This window comes from Schistocerca serialis, chromosome 4, assembly GCF_023864345.2.
Source record: "Schistocerca serialis cubense isolate TAMUIC-IGC-003099 chromosome 4, iqSchSeri2.2, whole genome shotgun sequence".
Classification (NCBI taxonomy): domain Eukaryota; kingdom Metazoa; phylum Arthropoda; class Insecta; order Orthoptera; family Acrididae; genus Schistocerca; species Schistocerca serialis.
Genome location: NC_064641.1, coordinates 228,622,034 through 228,641,881, shown reverse-complemented (window position 1 = coordinate 228,641,881; position 19,848 = coordinate 228,622,034). Strand labels below are relative to the sequence as shown.

General features: G+C 40.4%; 1 protein-coding gene across 3 annotated transcripts in view; it reads right to left on the bottom strand.

The window, feature by feature from the left end:
• LOC126473972 (uncharacterized) overlaps positions 1-19,848 on the bottom strand; it is a 96,644-nt gene that overhangs the window by 44,696 nt on the left and 32,100 nt on the right. For all 3 annotated transcript variants that reach the window (XM_050101359.1, XM_050101357.1, XM_050101358.1), the window contains exon 4: positions 19,284-19,451. In XM_050101359.1, the coding sequence (XP_049957316.1) occupies positions 19,284-19,451 (168 nt within the window). The remainder of the gene's footprint in view (positions 1-19,283; positions 19,452-19,848) is intronic.

Genomic DNA, 19,848 nt, shown 5'->3' with positions numbered 1-19,848 from the left:
TATGTTTTTACTAATTTCCCTTAAATTTAAGTCATTTAAGATATTCATTTTATTTTTTAGTAATATTAACTGGTAATAAACAATTTCCTACTTGAATCATTACACAAGAATTTATTCATCTCTTCATCCTCTTTCTCACACTACTCCCCTAACATATTGGCTGGTGACCATCTTGTGCTCAGGGGGGCCGCTAGGACCTACGGGCCCTGGGAAAGTGTTCTTGGGCCCCTTCCCAAAATTTTTCATTTTAAACTTTGGTTTTTTGGATAAACTCGGCAAATTTCAATGCAAAAAAATCAAACAACGTCCTTCTTAATGCTCACAGTTTACATAAATTCAACAGTATTTTACATCAATTTAATCACAAGTTATGCATGTATATGTGTATTTTAAACAATCCAGCAGGCTCAGTGAGGGCCTCTTCCCCCAGATTTTGGTTGAAAATCATAGTGCAGATACTAAACTTGCGTTTCTTGCATATTGATTTGGGCACTTGGGCCAATGAGCCCCATTTGTGGACCTGCGCCCGGGGTACCTTTGCCCCACTTATCCCCTCCCCCCTAACACTGGCCCTGCTTGTGCTGTCATAAAATGTTTTGATTTGACTCTTCAAGCTTTCCCAGCAGATATGTTGTAAATAGTCTCCACGGTTTTTCCACCTGATGACGCCGTGCAAATTCCACAATATTTCCTCGGAGCAACTGTCCGACATCTTGATGTAGTTCAACCTCACTGGGGACTAGGTACAACTGATGGTATCCACACTTTTATGCCCTGTATATGGAATGCACAGGAACGGAAATCACGTGTGCACAATGATTTGTCCTCTGCCAAAAATCAGAGAATGACCCTCCTGCACGTGCACTCTACGCTATGTTTACAAACAGAAGGGTCGCTCTGTGATTTTCAGTAGACGGCATTTTAGTATGGCACAACCAATCTGCTAATCACTGTGCAAGCGTGATTTCTGCCCCTGCACTTTCTTCGTGACCGTGTTCTATAAACAGGGCACTGACATGCGGATACCGTCAGTCGTACTTAGCCACCAGCAAGATTGAACCACCTGAAGATGTCGGATAGTTGCTCTGAGGAAATATTGTGGAATTTGCACAACACCATCTGGTGCCAAAGACGATTTACTGTTTCGACTGTTTGGAATATATTTCACGGTGGTGGAATATGCATCCAATTCTCGAGCTTAATATCCAACAACAGTCTTTCACTGCCAGGGTTTTCCTTAACTCATAGTTTTAGTTTCTTATGTCTGCTTGTGTCTGTGTATGTGCGGATGGATTGTGTGTGTGTGTGTGTGTGTGTGTGTGTGTGTGTGTGTGGGCGCGCGCGCGAGTGTATACCTGTCCTTTTTTCCCCCTAAGGTAAGTCTTTCCGCTCCCGGGATTGGAATGACTCCTTACCCTTTCCCTTAAAACCCACATCCTTTCGTCTTTCCCTCTCCTTCCCTCTTTCCTGACGAAGCAGCCGTTGGTTGCGAAAGCTAGATTTTTGTGTGTATGTTTGTGTTTGTTTGTGTGTCTATCGACCTGCCAGCGCTTTTGTTTTTGTAAGTCTCATCATCTTTGTTTTTAGATATATTTTTCCCATGTGGAATGTTTCCCTCTATTATATATATATATAAAGTTTGCCAAGGTAATACCATTCCTAATGTCCAGGCGGAGCTTCAAGGAATCCTCAGAACCTTAAGCCGCATATAAAACCTCTCACCTGACTCCATCAACCTCCTGACCCCACCGACACCCCGCACCCCTACCTTCTACCTTCTTCCTAAAATTCACAAACCCAAGCATCCCGGCCGCCCCATTGTAGCTGGTTACCAAGCCCCCACAGAACGTATCTCTGCCTTCGTAGATCAACACCTTCAAGATCAACACCTTCAACCCATTACATGCAGTCTCCCAACCTTCATCAAAGACACCAACCACTTTCTCGAACACCTGGAATCCTTACCCAATCTGTTACCCCCAGAAACCATCCTTGTAACCATTGATGCCACTTCCTTATACACAAATATTCTGCACGTCCAGGGCCTCGCTGCGATGAAGCACTTCCTTTCACGCCGATCATCTGCCACCCTACCTAAAACCTCTTTCCTCCTTACCATAGCCAGCTTCATCCTGACCTACAACTTCTTCACTTTTGAAGGCCAGACATACCAACAATTAAAGGGAACAGCCATGGGTACCAGGATGGCCCCCTCGTACGCCAACCTATTCATGGGTCGCTTAGAGGAAGCCTTCTTGGTTACCCAGGCCTGCCAACCCAAAGTTTGGTACAGATCTACTGATGACATCTTCATGATCTGGACTCAAAGTGAAGAAGAACTCCAGAATTTCCTCTCCAACCTCGACTCCTTTGGTTCCATCAGATTCACCTGGTCCTACTCCAGATCCCATGCTACTTTCCTTGACGTTGACCTCCATCTGTCCAATGGCCAGCTTCACACGTCCGTCCACATCAAACCCACCAACAGGCAACAGTACCTCCATTATGACAGCTGCCACCCATTCCACATCAAACGGCCCCTTCCCTAAAGCCTAGGTCTTCGTGGCAAACGAATCTGCTCCAGTCCGGAATCCCTGAACCATTACACCAACAATCTGAAAACAGCTTTCGCATCCCGCAGCTACCCTCCCGACCTGGTACAGAAGCAAATAACCAGCGCCACTTCCTCATACCCTCAAGCCCAGAACCTCCCACAGAAGAACCACAAAAGTGCCCCACTTGTGACAGGATACTTTCCGGGGATCAGACTCTGAATGTGGCTCTCCAGCAGGGATAGGACTTCCTCAAATCCTGCCCTGAAATGAGATCCATCCTTCATGAAATCCTCCCCACTCCACCAAGAGTGTCTTTCCGCCGTCCACCTAACCTTCGAAACCTCTTAGTTCATCCCTATGAAATCCCCAAACCACCTTCCCTACCCTCTGGCTCCTACCCTTGTAACCGCCCCCGGTGTAAAACCTGTCCCATGCGCCCTCCCACCACCACCTACTCCAGTCCTGTAACCCGGAAGGTGTACACAATCAAAGGCAGAGCCACGTGTGAAAGCACCCACGTGATTTACCAACTGACCTGCCTACACTGTGACACCTTCTATGTGGGAATGACCAGCAACAAACTGTCCATTCGCATGAATGGACACAGGCAGACAGTGTTTGTTGGTAATGAGGATCACCCTGGTGTTTGGAGCTGGGATACGCTGACAAAGTCAGCACAGATGTGTTAACCAATCTTTTGACTTTCACGTGCCTATGCATCACAAAAAGAAAATTCTAAATTATGGACATGGACAGTGTCGACAGCATTATTGACTAAAATTGAAACAAATGGATAAACAAGGAAATGTGGCAAAAGGAAATCGATTACATGGAGCATCACGTCATGGACAACAAAAAATTAATACTGTAATAATTACATTTTTATTATGCAGTTGCAAATAACGGTGGTTAGGTTGTGTGAAATATGAACTTTTTTTTTGTGCATAGTGAAAAACTGTTCAACATAGAATAGTAAAACAAGGGAGCTAAACAATGTGTAGGACTTCATTACTATTTTGTTGAACAGCTAAAACATTTTATGCTGGAACAATCTGATTGTCAAACAAAAGAATTGGTCAAAATAGAGTCTTGCATGGTACAATCAAGGCAAGTAATAGTTTAGGACAGTCATTTAGTGGACTACAACATGACTGGTGGTCAATTTGATATTATGAACAATGAAGTAAAAAATTTGAGAAACGAGGTATCAAACTTTAGTAAAAAGGCCACAGAACTATAAAAAGAACTTGAAGTGGAATGAGAGCATAAACAATTGGATGCAGGGCTCGGTCTAGTAGGAAATAATACTGTAAATGTATAATTACATATATATAACTGAAAACATTCGTAGTGGATGTTATTTGTTAACAAAATGTTACGTACGTCAAAAATGAAATTTTTTGTCCTGATGTTGCACCCAAAATTTACACAGATTGGTGCAAAAGTTGAAGTAAAAGCAATGAAAAGAAGTTAAAATATTATAGAATTAAAATGAAATGAGAATATTTAAACAAATGTGAGATATTTGCAAATGTGTATTAAACAATTTTTGCAAGAAGATGCTGTAGCATTTGTAAATGAAATAATATTACTGAGCCGAGAGAATCTAAAAGTGTCTCAGATTTGTGTAGTGCAAAACTGAATAGTAGCTATGTAGTGTATCATTATACTAAGAAATATTTGAAGTCAAAAGTATATTCCAAGCCGCATTTGTGTTTTTTTATGATCATTTGTAATGTATTGTCGAAGTGAGTGCTTTCAAAAAAAATTCACTTGAAAAATTGATGCAGATGATTTTGAAAATAACAGCAAATTATGCACACTAAAACTTCAAATAATGAAAGGGATGTACGCCCAATTGTAAATTATGTGACTGAGCTAATGTGGAACTTACTTTAAAAATTTTGGTTTCCAAAGCCACATTCACACTCAGATTATTCTGTAAATCGTTCAAGTTATCTCCTACTATCATGCTGTCCTTATTCATTAGATGTTAGATGTGGATATTGTAGAATTTTTCAAATGAAGTTTCACTACAGAATTAATGGTAAGTCCTCCAACAGCAATTTTTTTAATGAAGTTTGTGTGCAATTGGTTAAATTAGAGAAATTTTGCAACATGGTTACACTAATGGTACTTCACACTGCTGTGGCTGAAAGATATTCATATTTACACCTGTAGAGTGGCGAATAGTCTTGCATTTTGACAAGGATCTTTTTTTTTTAAGTAGAAATATTTTTGTATTTGATGACATTAGATATGCTTTGGGCTGTTGTACTATAATTTTATGGAAACTGCATAAACAAATTTTGGATCTATTTGGGAAATTTCTTTACTATATTTGTAACTGAAAAATAGAAAGTTAGACTTGTTGGTTTCCTATTGTCATTTTCAATATCTGTAGTCAGCATTTGAATGTGGTTACTATAATGAAAGCATTGATAAGGATTTTGTTATCAGATGATTATACTAAATGGCGATTTCAAACTATGACAACTTTTGTGCATTATCTCAGTACATCTTACTGTAGATGATGCTCAGACTGAGGAGATTATTTTTCAGACCATATATGTCATTTCTGAAAACTGTAACAGGTGAGATCTATGTCTTATATGAGTAATTTTATAAGTGGACTGGATTAATGTTTAAAATATCTTGGAGAAGAGGTTTTGTCATTTTTAAAAGTATATGTGCTGGATGATTATGATTTAAGAGTTGATGCATTATTCTTCATCAACATCATCATCAGGATATTTTTCCAGCGAGCCGGGTACGAACTTTGTGAACTATATGCCTCCATTGATTTCTCTCCACTGCATCCCACATTACTCCTCTCCTCTTGAGATCTTCATTAATCTGGTCTGTCCATGTCTTCCTAGGCTGCCCAATCAGTCTTTTTCCTGGTACCTCCATCACCAAATTCTGACATGATGTTCAAGTCAGGTGCATCTGTTTCAGATGACCTAATTCCTTCAATCTTGCAGCACTCATTCTTTCCTCCAAGGTCAAGGTCACCTGCAGGTCTCTCCTTACATATCTGTTCCTGACTGTCTCTCTCCCGTTTTTAAGAGCTGCCCTAGGAAACTTCATTTCACATGCCTGTATCGACTCTCTTCTCTCTTCTCTCTCATTTATGATACAGTTCTCCAGACTATATGTCTTGATTGGCAGGAGGAACATTTTATATGGGGTCTGTTCAGCACTTAAAGGGGCTCCTTTGTTCCAGATTAGGTTTCATACTTGGTGGAAGAAACTGGACCCTTTTGCTACTCTGTTTAAAACTTCCTGTTTGGCACTACCCAGATAACTGAAACTTTTCACAGATTCGACTTTCTCTCTTTCCAGTATCTTTCACGGTGTAGGTCTCATACCAACCATCATTGCCACTGTCTTGCTCTTACTCACAATCAAACTTGAATTCTTTAAATTTTTTATTCCAATTATCTAGCCTCCTCTGAACCATCCATTTACATCCCTCTCCAAACGACAATGTAATCAGCAAAATCAAAAGCACTGAGATGTTCATTTTCTACTTCCTTGATTGCTTACATGATTGTGTTCATAAGTGTAATGAAGAGTAATGGGGAACATGAACTGCCTTGCTGAACATCTCTCTTTGTGTTAAATCATTTTGATCGTCCACTCCCTACTTGTACACTGTTTTTCATAACCTTCATATACTATCTGAACCTTTCAAATTACTGATTCAGGAACATTGTATATTCTCAACCACTTCCGCATTTTACCGCTTGGTACATTGTCATATGCTTTTTCCAAATCCAGGTACACTATCATCAGATCCTTTGCTTTTTTCCAGTACTTCCCCGTCAACTGATTCATGGAAAAAACAAGGTCTAGAATTCCTGAAACCATGCTGTTGTTCCTCAAACTAATGTTCTAGGATTTTTCCCGGTCTCTTTTCTATGATCTTTTCCATTATTTTAAGGTAATGTGACAGCGGTGCGATTTGTCAGTAGTTGGTGCAATTATTTTTGCTTCCTTTCTTAAACAATGGTATTGTAATTCCCTTTTTCCAATCATCTCACACTTTTTTCTCTTTCCCTATCACCTCCAGCATCTGATGTAACCACTGTATTCCTTGGGTTCCAGCTGCCTTAATCAACTAATCTATTATTGTTGCCTTCCCCTCTTTCATCTTATTTTGGGGCATTTTCAGTTTCTGCCCAGAAAATTGGATGCTGCTCTTCCTCTACTTGACTTTGATGTCACTTTCTTGTTCATTGTCCCCAAACAGTAAGGTCTCAAAATAATTCTTCATCACTTCCCTGATGTCTTCCACATGCCATACAATATTCCAGTCATCTGCTTCAATCAGTTGTATATCTTCTCTGTCATCACATTTTTTACTTTTCAACACCAGTTTTTGGTTTCCCTTGCTGTCTTCGTCTACTTTCTGTGTGAATATTTCACAACTCTTCTCCTTTCCTTCTTTTACTACTCTCTTTGCTCGGAGTTTCTTCTGATGGTATTCCTGCACCAGTGTTACCACCTTGTGCTCATCTTTTGCACCAGCCCTTGGTTCTGATCTCTTTTTTTTTAACTCATATAGGAACATTCTATAATGAAGAGACAGTAAGGTTTAACGTTTATGTTAAAATAAGAGAAGTTGTCTATGAGTATAGCGATGTTATGTCGAGGTAGGTCTATATATGCTGTGACAATGAAATGTGGGGATTTGGATTGGGTTGGTCTGGATTGGATTGATGGGTTAAATGGACCAAACTACAAGGTCACTGATCCCTCCATCCTACATGCATCAAGCTGCAATGAGTCCTCCGAGATGAAGGATACAGAAGATAAATTTTGAAGAACCTGATCCGAGAAGCAATAGAACCAAGAGACTGAAGCAAGTAGAAGTGAGGGAGGTGTGAGAAGAAGTAAGGTGGGTGAGTTACTCCATCCAGATAGCAGATTGAAGCCACCAGGACATGTTACACAGGGGGAGAGGAATCCTCTGCATCTGACCAGTGTTTCCTCACCCTCCATTAATAAAAGAAAGACTAGCAATGCAGACAAGCTGATAAAATATCAGGAAAGAGAAGAAGAAGAAGAAGAAGAAGAAGAAGAAGAAATTAAAACAATGACAAATGTAAAAGAATAAGAAAAATGCAAAGATGGGAAGGGCAAAAGCCATGCCAGGTCACTGAAAAGAGGCAAATATAGGGCCCACTAAGTTAGAGCAGGTAATGGGCACCCGTCCAATTCCTTAAGAAGTCAGCGAGGCCAAAGTGCCCTACCTCACTGAAAGGCAGAAATCGCCTTCATGAGCAAAACCTGTAACAAGATCAGTTGCTTTGACATTGTCCACTAGCACCGGAGGCAGCATGTCAGCAATTTTATGATTTTGTCATAAAGAAGCCAAATTAGGGCAATCCACTTGAATGTGGGCCACCATCAGATGGGCATCACACTGACAGTGGAGGGGATCCTCATGTTGTAGGATGTAGCCATTGGTTGGCCTAGTGCGTTTAATGCAAATCCAACAGAGTGGTGGATTCATGTGGAGAGCACAAAAGGAAGGCTGGAGACTGTCATATGGTCATGGCCCCCTTTATTGCAATTTGTTCTGAGAAACCAGGGCACACCATTCTGTGTTCCAAGCTTCCAAAAACTGATGGCATAGAGTCAACCGAAGATGCACTTCCTGTACCCCAATCTCGTAAGTCGGCATCCTGGTAGCCAACTTGGCCAAAGGGTCAGCATATTCATTACCTGGGATCCAATGTGACCAGGGGTCCAGATGAAGATGACCAACCGCCAAGATGAAGATGACTGGTCATCCAGCTTGGCAGAGATCGGAAATGAGATCCTGGATATTGTCAACCAATGGGTGTTAACAGTAGCCGTGGACGAAGACTACTCGATGTGTTACTGCTCATCAATAACATTTCTCCAGTGCAAGAACTAATGTGACTGAGGGCTTTATTGGTGGCCACCAATTCAGCAGTGAATACACTGCATCTGTTCAACAGGGAGCATAAAGCACAGCACCTTGCATCTGTGTACCTTGTAAGCAAAACTGGTTCATCCGTCAACCGTTAAGTCACCAGTGTATTACACTTTAAATCCGTAAATGCATCAAGGATGGCTGGGAATGGGTGGTAAAACACCATGGGGTCAGCAAAGTCTTTCAGTCCAAAGGGTATGTCAAGACAGATCCAAGGATGGGGTACACACCATGGGGCATATGTGGTCACTCCCTGACAAGAGGAAACAGTGGGGGTAGGTGTAGTTCAGAGCAGATACACTGATCACAAACTGTGATTGAGACTCCAGTCCGGGGTTCTCTGTTGCAGGGGATGGAATTCCCTACCAGGAAAAAAACACAGTAATTCAGACGCTCAGGGGAGCAGCGAATGGTATCATTTGTTTGAGCAGCATTTGTTGGCATCTGAGATGTAGCAGAGGGATCCCAGCCTTCACCAGTATGCTAGTCACATGGCTGGGCTGAAAGGTACCTGTTGTAAGTTGCACCCCACAATGGCGTAACGGGTACAGCACCTGCAACACTGAAAGCGATGTCAGGCCTTGTGTCAGACTCCCATAGTTAAGAAGCGGCAGGATCAGAGCTTGGTGAAGCCACAGAAGGGTTGCACAATCTGCATCCCAGAAGGCATTACTGAGGCAGCGAAGAATATTAAGATGTGACCAACACTTTTGCTCATGTTGGTGAAGATGGGGCAGCCACATCAACTGGGCATCAGCAACCAGTCCCAAAAATTGGTAAGATTCCACCACATTGAGCAACCGATCATCGAGATAGTTCTGGTTGTGGATGTACAGTACAATGGTGACAAAAGTGCATGACTTGTGTCTTAGTGGCCGATAGGTGAGAGCCTAAGACTGGGCCCTTCACATGGCAGCCTGCAGTCAGCATTCAGCAATATCCAGTTGAGGAGCAATGGTAAAAGCAAAATCATCAGCATATGAAGAGGATGACACTGTAGGCCCCCCAGCTGTAGCTAGATCATTGATAACCACTAGGAAAAGGGCACACCCAATTGGGAGCCCTGTAGAACCACCTTCTCTTGTTTTGGAAGGAGCAAGGGAGGGAGGGGAGGGGAGGAGTTACTATAGGAAGCGACAACCTGAATCAGGAAAGTAAGGTGTGATAAGCATTTCCAGACAAAAATCTGGAGTGGGTGCCAGAGACCCCCTCACGTAGGATAACGAGGATGTGATAACACCATGCTATACCTTAAACCCTTGGCCAGTCACAGAAGACAGTGATAAGATGTCGGCAGGTGAAAGTAATCTGGATAGCAAACTCCAGACAGACCAAACTGTCAGTGGTAGACCTGCCGTGGTGAAAACTGCCTTGGGTCGGAACAAAAAGGCTCCGAGATTCAACATACGAACACAGCCGCCAGCTCCACCATATGTCTGAACAACTTGCAGAGAATATTAGTGAAAGTAGCTGGGCAATAGACCTCAATCTCAAGGTGGTGTTTACCTGCTTGCAGCACTGGAACGATCATGTTTTCTTGCCACTGAGACGGGGAGTCACCCTCGCTCCAGATACGGTGAAAATTGCTAGCGTGCAATGTTAGCAATCCACAAACAGGTATTCAAGCATTTGCCTAGGGACGCAATGTAGCAGTGGAGACGTGTCAGGGCAAAGGGCTAGGGCACTGAGGAATTCACACACACACTGAATGGAGCATTAAATGGCTCCAGGTGCGTGTAGTGAATTCTCTCCACGCGCTATTTCAGGACACGAAATGCAGGCAAAACACAGAGCAAAATGTTAGGTGACAGCATCTGGGTCAGTGTAGACAACATCATTCAGGGAGATTCTAGGTACACCTGTGGGGGACTGGTGTCCACAGAGGCATCAAATCTTTTCCCAAATGTGACAAGGAGGATATGCAGTCCAATGGCAGTCCCACACCATTCCCAGCATTCTTGTTTCTGTTGTTCTAATAGGTGATGGACCTAGGCACAGAGTCATTTATAAAGGTGGTAAGGTGTTCTATTGATGGATGTTGCTTATGGCATTGGAGAGACCATTTGTCATCTCAAATGGCCACAGTGATTGTGGAGGTCCACCTAGGTACTGTCTTCTGACGGGGGTATCCCAAAGAGTAGGGTATCGCTAAGTTTGTTGGTGACAGAATCGCTGCAGTCGTGCTCTGGACAGCCGCATCAATACCTCTATGTGATGGTTTGCTAAGGGTGATGGCAGATTTGTTTTGTTTTGTTTTAGGGCACAAAAACAACTATGGTCATACACGCCCATGTCAAAACCATAGAACAGGAAGACAAAGAGAGGAGTTGAAAACGACTACACATCAATCTCAGTCAACTGAAGAGAAGACAGCTAAAAACAGGGATGTGAAGAAAGGTCTATAAAATACGTCATAGAGAGATGGGAGGTCCAGAAATAAAAATTAAATGGCATTTGTCATATTGCTATGACAGATAAAAAGTAAAACGAAGTCGACAGCCCACAAGTCAGTTGCAGAGTGGTGCGGGAGCACCACTTAACAAATGGCAATGGCTAAAAAGACAGTGCCCAATACGCAACCTAGTTAAAATGATCTCCTTGCGGCGTGAGGACTAAGAAGAGGTCATCCAAGTCGCTGGGAGAGGCTTAATAACCCAGAGCTTGTTTCCATGAAGAGAGGACCAGTGGTGATGCCAAAGTGACACCACTTGCTGACAGACTGCAACACAGAGATCGTTGGAGGGAATGTAAGACCTAGTAGGCTCAGGTATGAGGACTGCAGCCTTGGCAGCAGTGTCAGTGGCCTCGTTTCCTGTCAGACTGACGTGACCAGGAGCCACATAAACATCACAGTGGCTCCATCAAGAGTGAGCAAGTGACAGCTTTCCTGGACCCATTGCACTAAGGAGTGAATGGTGTACAGCACACAGAGGCTTTCAAGGGCACTAAGAGAGTCTGAGTAGATGATGCAGTTGAGAAACCTGTGTTGCCAGATGTATTGCGTGGCCTGATACATGGCAAAGAGCTCTGCTATAAATACTGAGCAGTGTTCCAGAAGCCGATACCGAAAAACGTCGGAACCAATAATGAAGGCACACTCAATACCACGGTGACTCCAAGAGCCATCGGCATACGCAAAGTCATGAAGTTCCATGCGTAGTCATGAAACTGAAGGCAATACAGCAAGGCTGGAGGAGTGTCCTTAGGAAGTGAAGGAAGGCCAAGCAGCCACACAAAGCCAAGGTGGTGAAAGGTTCACACCCACCGGTAAAGTTGCAGGTAGCGCGAAGTTAAGCTGCTGGAGCAAGAGCCGAAAGCGAAAACCAGGAGATAACAGAGAAGAGGGATGCACCCCATACTGGTGATCAAAGGAGTCATCTAAGAAGGAGGCATAGGATTGGTAGCCACACAAGGCAGACAAATGGCATGCATATCTGGTGAGGAGAAAGTCACGGCAGTAGGACAGAGGTAGTTTGGCAGCTTCTGCATAAACTCTCAACTGGGCTAGTGTAAAAGGCGCCAGTGACCAAACGGATGCCACGATGGTAGACAGTATTGAGACAGTGTAAGAGGGACAGATGTGTAGATGCATAAACGAAACACCCATAGTCTAGTTTTGAATGGACAAGGGACTTCATTCACATTTTAATGAGATGCTGATGAAGTATAGGTTGTATTATAGTATTTTGGAGATGATGAATAAGGTAAGGTTGCTATGTATTACGGAAGTTTATTCTGCACTGTGATATGTGTGATGATCAGTTGTGTCATGTAGTATGTGTGTGTACCTGGGAAAATCATGAATGTCTTTAATGAATTTAGTGTGTGTGTGTGTGTGTGTGTGTGTGATGACAATACGAAGAACTATGCTGACAATATCTGATGAGTTCATAATGGTACATCTTGAAATTAAGAAAATAGTAGAATAGTTATTTGTAGAAAATGAAACTTCCTGGCAGATTAAAACTGTGTGCCGGACCAAGACTTGAACTCGGGATCTTTGCCTTTTGCGGGCAAGTGCTCTACCATCTGAGATACCCAAGCACAACTCACGACCCATACTCACAGCCTTACTTATGCCAGAACCTCATCTCCTACCTTCCAAACTTCACAGAAGCTCTCCTGCGAAACTTGTAGAACTAGCACTTCTGAAGGAAAGGACATTTCAGAGACATGGCTTTGCCAAAGGCTGGGGGATGTTTCCAGAGTGAAATTTTCACTCTGCAGCAGAGTGTGTGCTGATATGAAACTTCCTGGCAGATTAAAACTGTGTGGCAGACCGAGACTCGAACTCGGGACCTTTGCCTTTCACGGGCAAGTGCTCATTTTGTGGGAAATGTTTGGAATAAACTGATATTGCAGCCTAATATTCAGTACCAACTAAGTGCCTCTTGTAACAAGTCTAGACTAATGAAGAGAATAAAACAAGGGAAACTCTAGGTTGGAATGTCAACAATGCAAGGAAAAGATAGATTGGTACTTACTGTAAAGAGACACATTAACCTGCAGACAGGCACAAACCGAATATCAGACTAGACCAATTTGTGACCACTCTATCAAATGGGCTTGTTAAATTTCACTTTGAAAATAATTTTAATTATAAGAAGAAACAAACAGAGGTTTTCCATTGTCACTAGATGTCATAGGAAAGTGGACAGCATTTGTTTGGGCTGACTCTAGCTACACACAGCAAAAACGAAATTGTAAATATCTATCAAAACACTGGAGAACATGCGCTTGAGAACTCTTCTTTAACTTTTAACTGGATAGTATTAGAAACAGCAAAGCTTAACTATGTGTACTGATCATTCAGAATTGTATTTTACTGCAGTTGAGCTCTGACTCAACTGTCAACGAAAGAGACTTGTGTGTTATTTAAGAGAAAGACCAATACCTGAATGAAGTTCAGAATAAGTGGGATACTGAGTGATGATTCTTCAAATACAAGTTTTGAATGTGCTTATGAGTTCAGGATGTGGAGGAAGGGCGTTCACAAGGAATTTATAAAAGAAAAATATACGTTAATAATTTTTACATTGATGAGAGGGGTTTGATAAGTCTGGTTAATTTACATGAAAGAATGGAACATTTTTGTTGTGTTTTCATGGCTGATAAGCCTGATTGTTCCAAAGATCATACAATGAATTTCAAAAATGTACAGTATACAGTTCATTATTGACGACAGTCTGGAATTGGTCAATGTGTCGATTGCAATTGAAAATGGAGAAAACCAAGTTTGATATTGTTATTAAACATTTTCATTTGAAGGGTTGGACTGTCGCACAAATCAAAATGGAAATGGATGAAGTTCATGCTGACACTGCACCAACTGAAGACAATTTACTTTTGGATTGTTGTTGTTGTGGTCTTCAGTCGTGAGACTGGTTTGATGCAGCTCTCCATGCTATTCTATCCTGTGAAAGCTTCTTCATCTCCCAGTACCTACCGCAACCTACATCCTTCTGAATCTGCTTAGTGTATTCAGTCTCTTGGTCTCCCTCTACGATTTTTACCCTCCACACTGCCCTCCAATACTAAATTGGTGATCCCTTGATGCCTCAGAACATGTCCTACCAACCGATCCCTTCTTCTAGTCAAGTTGTGCCACAAACTTCTCTTCTCCCCAATCCTATTCAATACCTCCTCATTAGTTATGTGATCTACCCATCTAATCTTCAACATTCTTCTGTAGCACCACATTTCAAAAGCTTCTATTCTCTTCTTGTCCAAATTATTTATCATCCATGTTTCATTTCCATACATGGCTACACTCCATACAAATACTTTAAGAAGCGACTTCCTGACATTTAAATCTATACTCGATATTAACAAATTTTTCTTCTTCAGAAACGCTTTCCTTGGCATTGCCAGTCTACATTTTATATCCTCTCTACTTCGACCATCATCAGTTATTTTGCTTCCCAAATAGCAAAACTCCTTTACTACTTTAAGTGTCTAATTTCCTAGTCTAATTCCCTCAGCATCACCCGACTTAATTTGACTACATTCCATTATCCTCGTTTTGCTTTTGTTGATGTTCATCTTATATCCTCCTTTCAAGACCCTATCCATTCCGTTCAACTGCTCTTCCAAGTCCTTTGCTGTCTCTGACAGAATTACAATGCCATCGGCGATCCTCAAAGTTTTTATTTCTTCTCCATAGATTTTAATACCTACTCTGAACTTTTCTTTTGTTTCCTTTATAGCTTGCTCAATATACAGATTGAATAGCATTGGGGAGAGGCTACAACCCCGTCTCACTCCCTTCCCAACCACTGCTTCCCTTTCATGCCCCTCGACTCTTATAACTGCCATCTGGTTTCTGTACAAATTGTAAATAGCCTTTCGCTCCCTGTATTTTACATCTGCCACCTTCAGAATTTGAAAGAGAGTATTCCAGTCAACATTGTCAAAAGCTTTCTCTAAGTCTACAAATGCTAGAAACGTAGGTTTGCCCTTCCTTAATCTAGCTTCTAAGATATGTCTCAGGGTCAGTATTGCCTCACGTGTTCCAACATTTCTACGGAATCCAAACTGATCTTCCCCAAGGTCACTTTTGGATTAATGAATTTAAACATGGTTGGACAAGCACTGAATATGAAGTGTGCCTCAGCCATCCAGTTGAGGTCCCCACAAAGGAAACCACTGACGAAATATTTGATATGATAATGCAAGATCACTGAATAAAAATTTGTGAGATTTCTGAAGGTGTAGGCATCTCAAATGAGTGAGTGCATAACATCCTGCATGGGGAATTGGCTACGAAGAAGCTGTTTGTGAAGTGGGTGCCACAACTGCTCACAGTTGACCAAATGTGCTTCCAGCATAACATTTCAACACAGTGTCTGGCAATGTTTAATCATAATGTGCTAGACTTTTTGTGCCCATTTGTGAAACTTGGATTCATGATTACACACCACAGTCAAAATAAAAGCCAGTGAAAGTGCACCGAAGAGGACAAAGACCATTTTGTCAGCTGCTAAGTTGATAACCACTGTGTTTTGGGATTCTCTAAGAATAATCTTCAAAGATTATTCGAAAAAGACAGAACCATAACAGTACGCCGTTACACTTTATTGTTGTATCATTTGAAAATTATGTTGGCCTAAAAAAGACCAAGGCTAGCATGCAAAAAGTGCTCTTTCACTAGAATAATGCACTATCCAACACATCAGTGACAACAATGGTGAAAATGCATGACTGGGCTTTGAATTGGTTCCTCATCCACGCAGTTCAACAGACTTAACCCCCAAGCACTTCTTCCTGTTCCCTAATTTGAAACTTTGATTTGTCAGGATTAAATTTTCATCAAATGAGGAAGTGTTAGTTGCATTCAAGGAGTATTTGCAGAGTTTGACAGAACCTATTTTTCTGATGGGATGAAAAAGATGGAGGCTCACTAGACCAAGTGTATATACCTCAAAGGGAGTTGTTGAGAAGTAATATGACTTGTTTACTGAAGAAACAGTTTTCTTGCTATTTTACCAGATTTATCAAACCACCCTTGTAATGTTAAATCTGAACTTTGAATAAAATGTCAATGTAATGTAAGCAATAGGTTAGAATTTTTCAATATTTTATTTCACAAACAGATACAGACGCTACAGTCACTTTGAAAAGCAAAATTCCCATTCTGGTGCATGTAGGCCATGACAAAGTCTCGCTAATAATCCTTAAATGTGATACATTTAGTGGGGGATTTGTAATGTAGCAGAATAGAACAATATCAAACAAGAAGTGTGGTTTCACACATACTGGAGATTGTGACACTATCACATGATGTTTACGGGAAATTGTATATGTGCAGAAGTTTAAGCTGTAACATTTACAGCTTACTGTATCTATGAAAACTAGTAGACTTATCATGCAATTAAACAAGTAATATCCAATTCTGACCCATTTATAAAAAGATTCTATTACAAGCCAAAAATATGTCAAACATAATGTAAACAAAGCCCTAAATTATTCTTTGTAAAATTAATGCACAGAAGAGAAATAGTAATTACAATAGAGACACTGTATAGATGCAATATTCATATTAGGAACAAAATTTGTGCTGTAATTGTAAAGTAATTAACAGAAATAATTAAGGCATTGTTACTAGTGAATATTTAACTAAACTAACTATTACAGATATTGTCATGATTTGTAAAGTTAAAAATCCATAACCAGTTCTATGAAAACATATAAATAGCAATTGTAAATTCAACTGTGTTCAGTTTAAACAATACATAACATGATCCGGTAATTGTTGCCTCTTATACAAGCAGCTACAGCAGTAGCCGTGGAGAATCAGTCTAATGTCAGTTTTTTTGCAATAAACCCATGTCACTTTTATCTGTGTTGTCATGCAAGAAACATATTTTAAAAGCATTTTGTATGTTTCAACTACTGTTTTTGGCAAACCCGTTGCAAACTGCCTTACATTATACAAAACTGAACCCAGATGCCATTTTAAGTGGAATAACTACATTAAATCTTAGTTACACACCTCAATCATCTCTACAACAATCAGCAAGTTAATAATTTAAATACAGAACAAAAGCTGGTTACGTTTCACACTCTTGCACTTTTGCCAATGAACTGCTAAGCCTTAATCACCAGTATGCAGAACTAACTATTTTTAAGATTTTGTGGTGTGTCAATTGAATGTTTATCAGTTGTCCATAGAAATGAATATAAACTATTCAAACCAGTTATACACATCTTCTTAGCATATACAATTCTGACTGTTCCAACATTCTTGAGCTTATTTTGGGCGGGTTCACATCTTCAAATAACAAAAATATTATCAATAAATGTTGCTCTTCTGGTATACACATTTCAAGAATTGACATTTAGAAATGAACAAAAGAGGTTATGTTCACTTTAATTTTCATCAAGTAGCTGACAGAAAACATCCCCCTTGCTGCCAATTTACTGCCAAATCAATGGAAATATGGAAAAAATTTGAGAGCTTGTGCTCACAGACAGTCAACAGACAAATGATCAACAGTCAGAGATTAGTGGTTTATCTTGGAGTTCGGTTCAGCAAATTTGTGGCAGACAGGAGACTGTTTCTTCCACCACGACAACACACCTGCTCACACAGCCATCTCTGTTGGACAGTTTTTCGCTAAAAATGGCAGGGTTCTGCTCACACACCTTACTTGCCCGACCTACTCCATGTGACTTTTTCTTATTTCCTAGTATGAAAAGGGGCGTGAAACGACAATGATTTGACAATACTGAAGAAGTCAAGGGGGAAAAAATGAGGCAGGAGCTGTCAGCCATTTCTAAAGATGATTACAAAAAAATTTTTCGAACAGTGGAAGCACAGGTGAGACAAATCCATTAGTTGTAATTGAGAGTATTTTGAAGCAGACAAGGTTATTTTGTAAACAATTTGAAAATATATAGCTTTTAAAAAATAATTCCTTTTTTTATACCCCCTTGTACTTTGTGAAAATGTCTGAGAGTAGAATTCTCATTGCTACAACTTTATCTGTTTACAAAACCCTTCCCTTTCTTGTATCTCTCCTCCTGTTGCATAGGAAGCAACTACTCGTTAAATAATAATTTTCGCCATTTCTCTGTTTTTGTCCAAGTGTTCTAATTACCATATGCCTTACCCAATTCTGGAAAATGACTTCACCACAGATTTGAAACATTGGGAGAATACAATGATAGAAGCAATGAACTAATAGGTGCTCAAAATTTAATGGTAACTGACAACAGCTGTGAAAGCATTCAATCTTACGTGATTCTTGCTATTCTCTCCTGACTAAAATCTCAACAGTTTGCAGCAGACACTTTGGTTTATCACCATTTCTACAGAAGTTCATTTTGCAGGCAACAGAATACACTACTTCAACTTAAACAAATGAGACTGCTCAAAATACTGAACAGCTATTTGTCATGGCTTATTGGTGTACAAGTGTTTTAAATGGTGTTCAAGTTTCATAATCGAAGATAATATGTCTTCTGTGACTTCGGTCGGTGTTCTTTCACACTGCACTTTGCAAACTATTTTTCAATATCAACATAATCATTCAACAGAGAAAAACCAGTAATCAATATAACAATAGATGTTCAGTCTCCCCCCCCCCCCCCCCTCTTTAACTGCGGGACGTTTCACCAAATTCAGGCAGTGGACAAGCAGTTTACTACATATATGTTTTTGTATCCTCTGGAGCTGGAAAATGGTGGAATTCATAAGTAAGCTTACAGAAAAATGACTAAAAGAAATGTTTTAGGCCATCAAAGGAATTAACACAGATGTGTGTGGTCTGGAATAGATTCTGCTTTGTAGAAAGACATCATTAATTTAACATATTTGGAAGGTACACAAATTAGCAACTTGAGTTTAATAACTTTTGTGTCAAACCTCTTACACTAAATTTTTATGACAGAGAGCAACTTCAAGTCTGTAGTACACTGTTCACCTACGCCAATGAGTTGATCAATCTTGGTGAAACTTGTTATATGCCAAGTCAAATTGTTCCTTTCTAAAATGAGCACTCATTGCTTTTGTATCAATGTAGTAGTACACAAAAATTTCACTTTTGTTAGAGAAGTACTATACTTCCCTCAAATTAATTCTTGCAACACCAAATTCTGTACGAATGTTTTACTCTACAAGTAGAATCAAATTACGTCATTATCTTCATTTAAAACTGCCTTCATTTAAGACATGAAATATTACACAGACACTATAGCCTAAAGTTAGGTACTCATGTATTATAATTAATTAGAGATTGATTTCCTACGTACTACAGTACCTCAACTGTCCCTGTTGCATTAAGTGCATCAGCAGCTTGAAGCTCCGTAAACGGATGGTTTGAACATATCTCTAAAATTTGTGTTTCCAGTAACTGTTGGCGAGCCTCTTCACAAGAAGGGTCTAGTTTTAAAACCTCAAGAAATGCTTTCTCTGCTAATGGGTACCGCTGTGAAGGAAGAAAGAAGCAATGTTTAAAATGTAGTTGAGTAACATTTTATTTGTACAGTATGTAGGCCTATTCAAGAACGAATGGGAAAGTACAAAATTAGATATAAAATTACAAAGAGGCAAAATGTCTGGCCAACATTTACTCCAGGAGGCAAAATTCCGGTACTGACACATTTTGAACACAAAAAACTAATCCCCACTGTTGGAACTTTGTTTCTTTTCCTGCTCACAATGTGTAGGCCCATTCATCCTGGAGTCTGGATGATTTACTACTTCTTTTTAACCTTCCCTAACATCTCTCTCTTTCCTCCCTGAGGAAGGAACTAATAGTTTGGGAAGAATTAATAGTCTGGGAGGAATTAATAGTTTGGGACCAATTAATAGTTTAGAAAACT